Genomic DNA, 11618 nt, shown 5'->3' with positions numbered 1-11618 from the left:
TAAACATTGGAGTACTTCTAGGCACCCAATGCTGCTATCTTATTTGTTATAAGTTATCCGTATAATTGGTGATGTGAAACACGTATGCAGAGACTGGGAAATAATTTTTCAACTCGCATGCAAGTGTTGAACTCAAACTGCTAAAACGACATAACGTTTGTATATTCTAGGCTGTGAATGGCTGACACGAACCCTGCCGTATGAATAAACGACGATGAGGTAGTCCCCACGTAACTGAATCACACGTCATCGATAAGGTTTCACGCAAATCAAGGCACCGTCACGCACACTGGATCACATCCCTTTAACCCTAACGCTAACCCAACAGCCAAACCGAAACAAACCCAGCTCAGTTCTCCCCAAATCTGAAGGGAACAAAATGGACCGGTCTGCACCGGAAAAACTGATCCTTGTGAACCGGGAGCCGGGAGGGATCGCGTTCGTAACCATCAACCGGCCGAAGTCGCTGAACTCGTTGACCAAGTCTATGATGACGGACCTGGCCCAGGCCTTCAAGGCCCTGGACCGGGACGAGTCGATCCGGGTGATAGTCCTGTCCGGGTCCGGTCGGGCTTTCTGCTCGGGTGTGGACCTGACCGCGGCAGAGGACGTGTTCAAGGGCGACGTGAAGGACTTGGAGTCCGACACGGTGGCCCAGATGGAGCGTTGCCGGAAGCCCATAATCGGAGCCATCGGAGGGTTCGCCGTCACCGCCGGGTTCGAGATCGCGCTCGCTTGTGATATTCTGGTCGCTGCTAAGGGAGCCAAGTTTATGGACACGCACGCTAGGTTTGTAGCTCAGTTTTTTATCCCTATCCGGTTTGTAAACTTTGTTCATTTCTGAATGAAATTTACTTTTTTTAATCTGTTGGACTCAATTATAGTGTCTAAACAATATTTTCATTGCGTATATATCACTTTTAGAAGATGTTTATATGTCATGAAGTTGTATACTGCGTGGCGGAATCAGAGCCGTCGCAATATTCTCTGTGAGGAGTTAAATACAACACTTCAGACAGTATCAGCAGGCATGATGACTGTTGTAAATTATAATTGTTGGGCACAAACCATTTGCCCAAATGTTTTTGGGTTTAGTTTCCTCCTCCATTCATCTTCCTAAACAAGCCATTTAAGTGAAACCAGTGGTTAGAATTTAGATAACCTGAAGGGTCGAATCCATGATTTTGCATTGGATTTGCAGTTTAGAAGATATTGTTTATTGGCTGCTTCATAGAGTTGATATTTTCCCTCTGGACTTCGGTCGATTTTGCTTAGGCGGCAGAATGATGCCTGTTTTTAGGACTTTCACTCTTCACACGTGTTTCAAATAAATTTTTTTTCCTCTCAGGTTTGGAATATTTCCTTCTTGGGGTCTCTCTCAGAAGCTTTCACGCATAATTGGTCCCAACAAAGCGCGTGAAGTTTCTTTAGCAGCCGTGCCACTAACTGCCGAAATAGCTGAGAGGTTGGGCTTCGTCAACTATGTTGTTGAAGAAGGTGAATTGTTGAAAAAAGCCAGAGAAATTGCTGTAGCCATTGTGAAAAATAATCAGGACTTGGTGTTGAGGTATAAGTCAGTCATAAATGATGGCCTCAAGCTGGACTTGGGTCACGCCCTTGCACTGGAAAAGGTGATTTTTTTTTTTTTTTTATAGTATAAAATTAACAATTCAGTTTGACTTTGGTAGTGGCAGTCTGCTCCGACCTAGCCTCCTGGTGTGTTTATGGATTCTGTTTCCATTTTGTTCCTTGTTACCTTTTTTCTTCCATCCTGTCAATCTGTTTTTGCAGTTTAAGATCTTTTGCTTTTTTTTTTTTTCCGTAGTAGGAGACTTTTACATGAATTTCCAGATGGCCTGTTGTCTTCATTTACTGTCTTTTGAAGCATATACTTAATTACTTGCATAATTTCTGTATATGTATTTTAAAAGCTCATGTTTCTCGTAAGATCGCTTTATGGGTTCTAAAATTAATGCACTTTATAGATGAATTGCATGGCTCATCTTTTTTGTGTCATCACTTTATTGTTGTTGTGGGGTCTAAAATTAAATGAGTTTTTTGTAATACTCCAAATTAGGAATAGAACAATGCTGAATGAGATAACACATTGGTTGGGAGGGAAAACTTCTTGCAGTTTATAATGATTCCATGAGGTCAATTGTAACATTGACCAATCCTTTCGGAACATAAACCTAAATATGGCTTTGTTCTCCTATGATTGTTGTAATTTTAGTATATCAAACTTAGAGATGGAATGTACAGAGCTCAAGTTTCTTGTAACATCACATTTTATGCCTGTGATCTTCAAGTTTCTTGTAACATCACATTTTATGCCTGTGATCTTCAAGTTTCTTGTAACATCACATTTTATGCCTGTGATCTACAGATTTCTTGTAACCTCACTTTCTCTGTCTATGATCTTTGAGAGCATCTCAAATTCGCATTATTTTAAATGGTCTGAACAACCATTGTACGAATTAAACAAAAGCTTATTGAGCTTGGAATTCGTTTTTAGCTAAGCTAGAAGTATTTGATTGAAGTATGTGACCATTCTCTGCCTGGATCTCACAGAGCAGGTAAGACTTAAATTACACAACTCATAAAACTCAGCATCTATATGAGCTGTAAACAAGTCATTACACGCGTCTACTAAGTACTGCTTTCTGTGATAGATTGTATGAGTTCGTTGAATAATATTTACAATATGTTTGCCTGTCTTCTGTGTTTGATGACTGGTTGGAATGTAGAATCCGTTAAGAATTAGGCCTCCAATTTTCTTGTTTCTCCCACCATATTCTACTCAATCATGTGCATTGTTAATGCTATTTTCAGGAGAGGGCTCATGAGTATTACGATGGAATGACCAAAGAACAGTTCAAGAAGATGCAGAAATTCATAGCAGGCCGGAGTTCAAAGAAACCTTCTTCAAAGATGTAGAATTTACCCATGTACCCGACCTCTGTCGCAAAAATAACACCCACTGCCTCTCTTTTAGGTAGAAATTCTGCATATCAGCTGTAGAATGCTATCAGGGTAATAATGGTGAAGTCCAGCTCTAATGGCTAATGGCAATTTTTCCTCCCCCCTTCCTCCAAATTCTAAACAACATGAACATGTGTTTTTATATCAATAAATGTTGGGTCCAATTGTAAACTTCAATTTGTGACGAATTTGGTTGTGACATTGTAATTATAGAGGAAGCAGCAAAACAAAGTATTAAAACACTAATGTTGTAGTTTTGCAGAGCCTTTTTTTTTTTTTTTTTTTGAGAGCCACGTACTTTATTGGTAGTTGGGAGATGATACGTACGCCGAGTGCCGTATGACATATTGTAGTAGGTGAGGTGTTAGTAGTGATCCCATTCACGTATAAATTAATAAATAAATAATAAAGATTAATACGAGCCAATGATTGGTTAATTTTCAATTATCCATTCAATATTTTATAAAAAATAATATTTGAAATCGAATGTATAAGTATTACGTAATTATTTAAAAAAAATTAATAAATATAAAATTTATATAAAAAAAATTAATTTTTTAATAATAAATATTATTCTTTTTTAAAATAACTACACTAACTAATTATATATAACATTACTCATATTTGATAGCTATAACAATTATGAATTTATTAATATTTTAGAATATTTGGACCAAAAGATTCTACCTTTAGAGCGTTGGGCTCACTTAAATTGGGAAGTTGAAAACGCCCAACGACCAACAAAAAAATGTACACATCCTCAACTGGATATTCAATGACTTCTGGGGTTTGAGGTTTGTATAAATATTATTTGTCTAATATACCAAACAAATTTATGAACCCGAACCCAAACCCAGAAAAAGGTGGCCTTGAGTGTTGATGGAGTAGGACTTTGTCTTTGAGAGCAAGAATCCCACTTACCAGTATTTCGTTAAAATCGTTGTGGAAAGGTTTCACTTCATCCCTCTATAAAATGCTCCTCCGGTAATACAGCGACAAGTCGGAGGACAAAAATGGATTCAGGTACGTACGTCTCTTTCATCCTATCATTTCAGGCACCATTATTCTGATCTCTTCCCGAAGTCTGCTGAAATGCTCTGTATTATCGTTATCTTTATCCTTTGGGTTCTAAAACTTTGCAAGTTTGGAGCTCTAGGCATTTTTATACTTGGAAAAGTGTGAATCTGATGGTGGATGAAAGTGAACATCTTTGAACTACTTTCTTCGTAGAGATATTCAGAACCAAAGGATGTATGTACGTGCTTGGTACGGCTGGCTGTTATCTGCATAATCGTTTTCTCTTCTCTTCTCTTCTCTTTTCTTTTTCTTTTTCTTTTAAATTTCTTTTGCTTTTGTTTCTTTTTTTTTTTTTTTTCCTATCTACGGTGTTGTTTGCGTGATTGACCTGCAAGGAAAACAGCTGCTTATTAACTCTCTTTTGTCCTACAAAATTAATTAGCAGATATATATGCAGGGCGAATCTAAAGATATTTTCTAAAAAAAAAAAAAAATCCTTTAATAAAAGAGTTTGGTTATTTATAAGACCACACACGACATATTATAATTTTTTTTATTTTATTCTTTTTAAAATAATTAAATTCTTCTATTTATTATTCATATACTATACATTTTATAAAAAAATAATTAAAAAAATAATAAAAAATATGATGCGTGGTGTGTGAAACTTATGAATAAAATTTTTCTTAATAAAAATATTGTTGTTGTGCCCAAAAGAATTCAAAACAATCCCTTAAATACCTATAATTCTAAGACAATCATAATTTTAAAGAAAAGCTTATAAAGTATATTTCTTTTAGATTTCTGTGAAAATTCAAAGTAGCGTAAGCCAAATCTTACAAAGAAACTGATATTCGTAATTCTATATTGTGTAAGTCCCTCTCGCAGTCTTTTTAAAAAAAATAAATTAAATTTGATATTTATATGAAAAAATTAATTTTTTAATGATAAATCTTACCAATTTTTTAAAAAAGAGTGTTCGAGACTTGTATATTTTATAACTGTATCTAATATTACTTTTTTATAAAATAAAATTTATATTTTATTTAAAAGTTGATTACATTTTTTTACCTTCCTGTATTTCACACGTAGGACGATAGAAGGAAAGGATGAATGAAGGACTTCAACTGGATGCATCATGATATCCGAATTGAAGCAATTAAATTAGGTGGGTCAGGGTCCATGGATGAGGCCTAGAACACTTCATTGTTAATATATCTTTGCCTTATGATCAGATTAAATAGACAACGAGGGTTATGTTTTTTATAAATCTGGTATATAACACACTATTTTCGAAAGACTCGTTTCTCGTTATGTTCGTGAAAAGAGTCAAAATCCTTTTTTATATAAGGAAAATGCTATGTCCACAGAGGAATCTTTTTTTATTTTTTTACTTTTTTTTCAAACATATTTTTAAAGTATTTAAATATTTTTTTAAAAAATCACAAATTCATTTAAAAACATCTTTTTAATCATTAAGTTTAAAAAAATTAAAATGCAATTCGGTAAAAACTTTCCGTAAAACCTTTATGTGGGATAGTATTTTCCTTTATGTAAATGGTACAGTGAGTTTTCACCTCAATAATAATATTAATTATTAATTTAATTAAAATATAATTATTATTAACATTTAATTGGTAGAATTAAAAAATGTGATAAAAATAAATTAAATAAAAAAATTATTAAATTAATAACATTTTATTATTATATAGAGAATAAATGGATCCGAGATTAGATTTGAATAGAATAGGCAAGCTCAAACTCATAGTCCTGATATTAGCTAAAATGCATTTCGAGAATGCTCTAAAACTAGTGGTACTGGTGGTGCAAGAATCGAACGATGTTCTCATGAAGAAAACCTTTGTAGTGGAAACTGAAAACAGTGCTAGAATCATCAGCGGCCACTGCTTCTTCTGAATCGCCAACGCCCAAGCGCCCTGCTTCCTCATTCTTGTAACTACCTTGCTACTAAGGATTTTCGCATTCTGGGGTTTCAGATTCCAATCCAGTGCGAGGACTCGAATAGCTATCCAAAACGTGAATGGAGGGACTCCTTGGCACGTGAACGAAGAAAGGGGACTCCCCAGTTTTGGATCCCGATTATCGACCGAGGAGAAGAGAGAAAACAGAGGAAGAGAGAAAACAATGTCGGCTAAGGAAATACATAGGAGGAAGAACTAGGGTTTTAAGATGAAAATATATAGAATGAGAAATCGGCGTTGTTTCCTCCTTTTCTTAAAAAAAGTTTGCAAAACATGACTCTCGTTCGCGCGCGTTGGGAGAAGGGGCTCGAATGCGAGTCAGAAGGGTTGCAAAATAGTGTCTCAATCGTTAGGCCACCCAACTAACTGCCTATTATTTATATTACAATATCAATTATATTAAGTATAAATATCGGAGTCGGAGTTCGGAGTTTGGAGCCTATATCGACTCCGACTCCGACCATTTTTTCTAGAAGAACTCCGACTCCAAACTTCAGATTTTGTGATAAAGTCGGAGTCAGAACCACCAAAGTTTTGTGCCTACCTTTAGTGATTACTTAATAGAATAATGCTACTATGCTCCAACATTTTAACCACTCGTTCATTTAATTTTTTTTAATTATTAATTAAGGAATTGACTATTAGTATATTTTTTATTTTTTAAAAATATTTAAATATGTTAAAAAAATATAAAATAATAAAATAAAATGGCTCACTTCATTGTAAAGGAAATGTCAAAGTTGGGCAGCACACTGCATTATCCTACTTAATATTTGCTATAGAGTCACTAGAGAATCAGCCGCACTCTCTGCACACCTTACATAATATATATATATATATATTTTAAACTCAGTATATAGTGTGTTGTGGTTATAGGCTGATATAAATAATTACACAGTCACTATAACACAGTCACTATAACACTCCAACCGAAACGTTGTGGCTCCCCCCCCCCCCCCGGGGCCGCGGTCACATGGTTATTTTCCTTGCGTACGTGGCGAAGAATGGCTTATTGGTCTGGATCATGTACTGTGCTTGTTTCATTGCAAGCAACATCTGATCTTCCTACAGTGAGATCGAGGACTTCTAATTCCCATGCAGATCCCATAATTTTTGCCTCAAACTTCTAAGCGATCTTTCTCGTGTTTTTATCTACCTCAGGGGAAAATTCTTTTTATCTCTCTCTGATCTGATCTGATTTTGGACAGTGGAATATTTCAGCATTGCAGGAAAATGATCACGCGATTCATGATGAAGAGGCTAAGTTCAGACAATTTGATGTCGTCAATGATTGCTCCGACCATTACTTCGCCAATTCAAAGCATGCAGCGTACAAGAGAGCTTGCTTCACCAGCACTGGAAATGGCGCTCTATACAAGAAGATCATGCAAGATTGGAGGATTCTTGAGAAGGATCTCCCAGAATCTATCTATGTACGTGTCTACGCTGGACGGGTTGACCTCCTCCGGGCAGCCATCATCGGTGCTCGAGAAACTCCCTACCACGACGGCCTTTTCTTCTTCGATTTTGCATTCCCTTGCGATTATCCAAATCGGCCTCCTCTCGTATATTACCACTCTCACGGTCTCAGATTGAATCCAAATTTGTACAGTGGTGGTGCTGTTTGCCTGAGCTTGTTGAACACCTGGTTTGGCACCGAGAATGAGAAGTGGAACCCTTCTGTCTCTACGGTTCTTCAGGTTCTGGTTTCACTCCAAGGGATTGTGCTAAATGACAAACCTTACTACAATGAGCCCGGATTCAAGCTTTCTGGGTCTTGGGAAACTTACAATGAAGATGCTTTCTTGTTGTCGTGCAAGACAATGCTGTTCTTGCTTCAAAACCCACCCAGGAATTTTGAGGCTTTCGTTGTTGGGCATTTCTGTGAGCGTGCAAACTCCATTCTAAGTGCTTGTAAGGCTTTCCAGGATGGTCATGTGAGGGTCGGTCTCTACCGTGATGAAAATAGGCCAATTTGTATGAGTGAGATCCAAGCATCAGACAGGTTTAAGAAGTCTATGGACAAGCTTTACAAGGATCTTTTAGTGGGCTTCGCAAAGAATGGAGCTTCTAATCTACAGAATGATCTTATCGAAGAGTTTGGGGATGAGATTGAAAATATCGGTTTAAAACAAAAAAGGGTCATTGAAAAGAAGAAACTTGGAGAATCTTGCGAGATTATTGTCTATTTGAAGAGCATTTTGGGACTGAATAAGGGCGGTAAGAAACTAGAAAATAACTCAAATGGGATCAAAATGAACACCTCTTGACAGATCTTCTGCAAGTAGCTGCTAGTGGTCTATTCAATTCAATTCAATTAGGAAGAATAAAGGAATGAGGAGAGACAGTTTTCTTGTTTTTTGAGTAATTACTAAGTAGGGAAAGGCCTTTTTGGCAGAGAAGAGATACTCGAGCATGAGTTATTAAACTTCCTTGCTCAATGATAAATGAATATCTTTCGGTTCGATCTGTTGATGATTGATCAAGCATAGATTTCTTATTTGTATTTAATTATAATATTTTTAATGTCTGTAACAGTAGTACTCTAGACACAAGATTGATGATTCAGATGCTATTCAATATTTATTTATTTTTTCTCAACAAGTAAAATATTCATAGATAAACTAGTAGATTATAGGATACAAGTTCTAATGAGGTGGGAGTCTCCTATAGTCTTCCTAAAACTAACATATACATCACCAAAATAAGAAAAAATGGATCTAGAGACAAAAGTTTAGCTCCCACTCATTTTCCACCAAGGGAAGCCGCTTGAAGCGGTTTTAATATAGTCTGATAAACAGATTATAATATTGCAGCTTGCTGCATCTTGTTAGTCTGGACTGGCTGGAAGAGACTTTCACATTCACTTTCACTTGATCATTGGTTAGGAAAAGTGGGAATATAGGATAGTAACCAGAAACAGTGCCGAATAGCCGGCGAAGGGCCATCACAGGCGATGGTTTCGAGTGACCTGCACACGCCACACTTGGAGTGGAAATGTATGTCAAATCTGGAAGATCCAATGCAGCGGTCTCGAGGATGCCGCGCATGGTGGCAGGAGGCTATCTGAGGCGCTGTGGCGCATGAATCTCAAGTGCGGAATAAGTCGCGCATGAGACATTCGAATTTCTTCCGCCTTTTGGTAGATCGGCGTCTGAGAGGTTGGTGGTGGGGCACGTGTGAATCCAAGATCGGCATATTTTGGTGCTATGGGGTGAAAACTAAAAGGAAAAACCAGAAAATACAAAGCTAAACGGAAGTCGTGGCTGGCCAGGGGGAGGTGGGAGGAGCCGAAGCTCCAACACCCCTCCACCTAGTGAACGGAGGTGAATCATGGCTTAGGCGATAGGAAGGCTTTTGGTCTGGAGAGAAAAAATGAAGAAATAACAAATGCTATTCAATATTAATTACACATACGCATTTTGATCTTCAGATAAATCATTTAAATAGTAAGATTTGATTTATGAGATTCAAATCTTAATTTTTATCTTTTAAATCAAATTATGTCATGTAAGTACTTTAATAGGTGTGCACTACCCACAAACTTGAAAATAAGATTTTTCATCAAAGAATATTAATGACAATCTCCAACTTTCCCATATATATTAATGACATAATAGTAGATGAGATGGTTTGTAAATAGTAAGAAAAAAATTAAGATATTATGAGAAATGTGAGAAAAATTTGAATAAAATATTATAAATATATATATATAATTTGGATATATATATATATAAATTTTTTAAATTTATATATATATATATATATAAATTATAGGATATAATAAATTTTTTTAGATTTTTTTAAAATATAGTCTACTCTTTTATAAAGACTTGTGTAGTACTTATTTATTTGGAGTTTATACAAATTATTTCTCCGTTACTCTATATTTAAAAAAATTGATAAATATATAATATTTTTTACAATATATTTCACAACAACATTTAAAATTGAGAGATATTATTGTAAAATATTTTATAAAAATAACACAATTTTATAAAAATATCTTCATTTTATATTATATATTGTGAAAAATGCAGTAAAGAATATTGTGTATCATTACTCATATTTAAATATTGTATTTGCACACTGCCCAATTCCAGTTGTTCCAACCAACCCGTGGAAATATGGCCGTATGCTCCTCTCATAGATTTAATTGATAGAATCCAAGCTCTCATCTCAAACCTACATTGATCACTTTTGCATTCAATGCCCGTAATTGACGGAGCATATATATATATATATATAATTTCACGGTTTTGGGGTTTGAATAAACACTTTTGCGAGCATCCAAAAATTGGGTCAACAATTCCGTCCGGATTATGTATGGTTTAGATTTAAAAATGAGTTAAAATAAATGGAGATGTATTGTGAATAATAATAAAATTTATAAATTAAAATTATTAAATAATAATAAATAATAATGAGATAAATTGAGATAAATTAATATAAATTGTGAATACAAACCGATTAGAAAATAAATATGTTTTTAAGTACGTATGTTCTATGGCCACGTGATATCCAATTAAAGTTCGTGAAAGTCTTCATGGTTTAATGCGTTTATAAGAATGGAGCACCCGAAATTAATTTTTCGTCAACTTTTTTTTTTTTTTTTCTTTTTTGGAGGATTGGCCTGCATAACTGATTGACACTTGACCCATGACCCTCTTTTTAGGATTTATATATATATATATATATATATATATATATATTTGTGGCGGTGGAATACATGAGTAAAAACAGCATTAAGTACCTGTCTCTTCATTTGGATGCCTTGTCGAAAAGGACATCAAGGTTGACATTTGAAGAGCAAAAACAGCAAAGAGACATTTCATGCTGTTTTTGAAAAATAATATTCTTACCATTTAATTTTACTACTAATTTTTACCGTTGTATATTTTTTATTTTATTATTATTATTTACTTAATAATTAATTAAATATTTTTTAATAATATTATAAATTTTTTTTATTTTTTTAAAAAATATTTAAATATATTAAAAGAATACATATAAAAAAATATTAAAAAAATTCAAAACTATTAGCAGGAGCTCCAACGGTAGCTCTAGCGATAAGAGTAGTGCCGCGCTTTAATTTTTACACGCAATTATTTTATAATTTTTAATTAACTCTTTAAGAAAATATTATTAATTTTTAAATTTTAACTTATCAAATTCAAAAAACTAAAAAAAGATAATAATATGCGTAAGAGTTGTGTAAAATGGTAAAATAACTGTGTCTACATAATTCTTTTTGAGAAATTGTTGGTTCATAAAAAGATTTTATAAAATAAAATTCACAACCCTTTTTTTAATATAATAAATTCACAAGAACTTTGCTACTTATTGAGTTCTTTTACTTATCATCCATACATTACATATTTGGTAAAAAAAATAAAAATAAAAAAATAAAAAATTATTTATGTTTTGTGGTGTGAGAATGATGATTAGAATTTTTTCACATATCATAATACGTAGAATCAACCTTTCAAAATTCTAAAAATGCATAAATAGCAATATGCCACGTCAAGATGAATGGTAAAAAATTAAAATAAATTAAAAACAACTAAATAGAAAAATATTTAAAAAATGAAATAAAGTTATAAATGTTAGAAGATCAACAATAAAAAAAAAAACTTA

At 34.1% G+C, this 11618-nt stretch overlaps 2 protein-coding genes across 5 annotated transcripts; both read left to right on the top strand.

Annotated features, from left to right (window-relative positions):
* Positions 1-245: 245 nt before the first annotated feature.
* On the top strand, positions 246-3224 carry LOC121238505 (probable enoyl-CoA hydratase 1, peroxisomal). Of its 2 annotated transcripts, none has more exons than XM_041135408.1 (3): positions 246-789; positions 1349-1631; positions 2833-3224. In XM_041135408.1, exons 1-3 carry the CDS (start codon positions 380-382, stop codon positions 2935-2937), a joined length of 798 nt encoding a protein of 265 aa, XP_040991342.1. In that variant the 5' UTR covers positions 246-379; the 3' UTR covers positions 2938-3224. The 2 variants fall into 2 exon arrangements, 1 of the variants encoding a protein (XP_040991342.1); XR_005935135.1 differs by having other exon boundaries at positions 289-789; positions 1349-2308; positions 2387-3224.
* A 584-nt stretch (positions 3225-3808) lies between these two features.
* On the top strand, positions 3809-8531 carry LOC121238490 (probable ubiquitin-conjugating enzyme E2 25). Of its 3 annotated transcripts, XM_041135378.1 has the most exons (3): positions 3810-4005; positions 5092-5167; positions 7203-8531. In XM_041135378.1, the coding sequence occupies exons 2-3, from the start codon at positions 5113-5115 to the stop codon at positions 8249-8251; spliced, it is 1104 nt and encodes a 367-aa protein (XP_040991312.1). In that variant the 5' UTR covers positions 3810-4005; positions 5092-5112; the 3' UTR covers positions 8252-8531. The 3 variants fall into 3 exon arrangements, with proteins under 3 accessions (XP_040991329.1, XP_040991312.1, XP_040991320.1); XM_041135395.1 differs by lacking the exon at positions 5092-5167 and having other exon boundaries at positions 3809-4005; positions 7190-8531; XM_041135386.1 differs by lacking the exon at positions 5092-5167 and having other exon boundaries at positions 3812-4005.
* The last annotated feature ends 3087 nt before the right edge of the window (positions 8532-11618 follow it).

Source organism: Juglans microcarpa x Juglans regia, chromosome 1D (genome assembly GCF_004785595.1).
Source record: "Juglans microcarpa x Juglans regia isolate MS1-56 chromosome 1D, Jm3101_v1.0, whole genome shotgun sequence".
In the NCBI taxonomy this organism is placed as follows: Eukaryota; Viridiplantae; Streptophyta; class Magnoliopsida; order Fagales; family Juglandaceae; genus Juglans; species Juglans microcarpa x Juglans regia.
The sequence above is the reverse complement of the archived record's forward strand: the minus strand, read 5'-3'. Positions and strand labels throughout refer to the sequence as shown.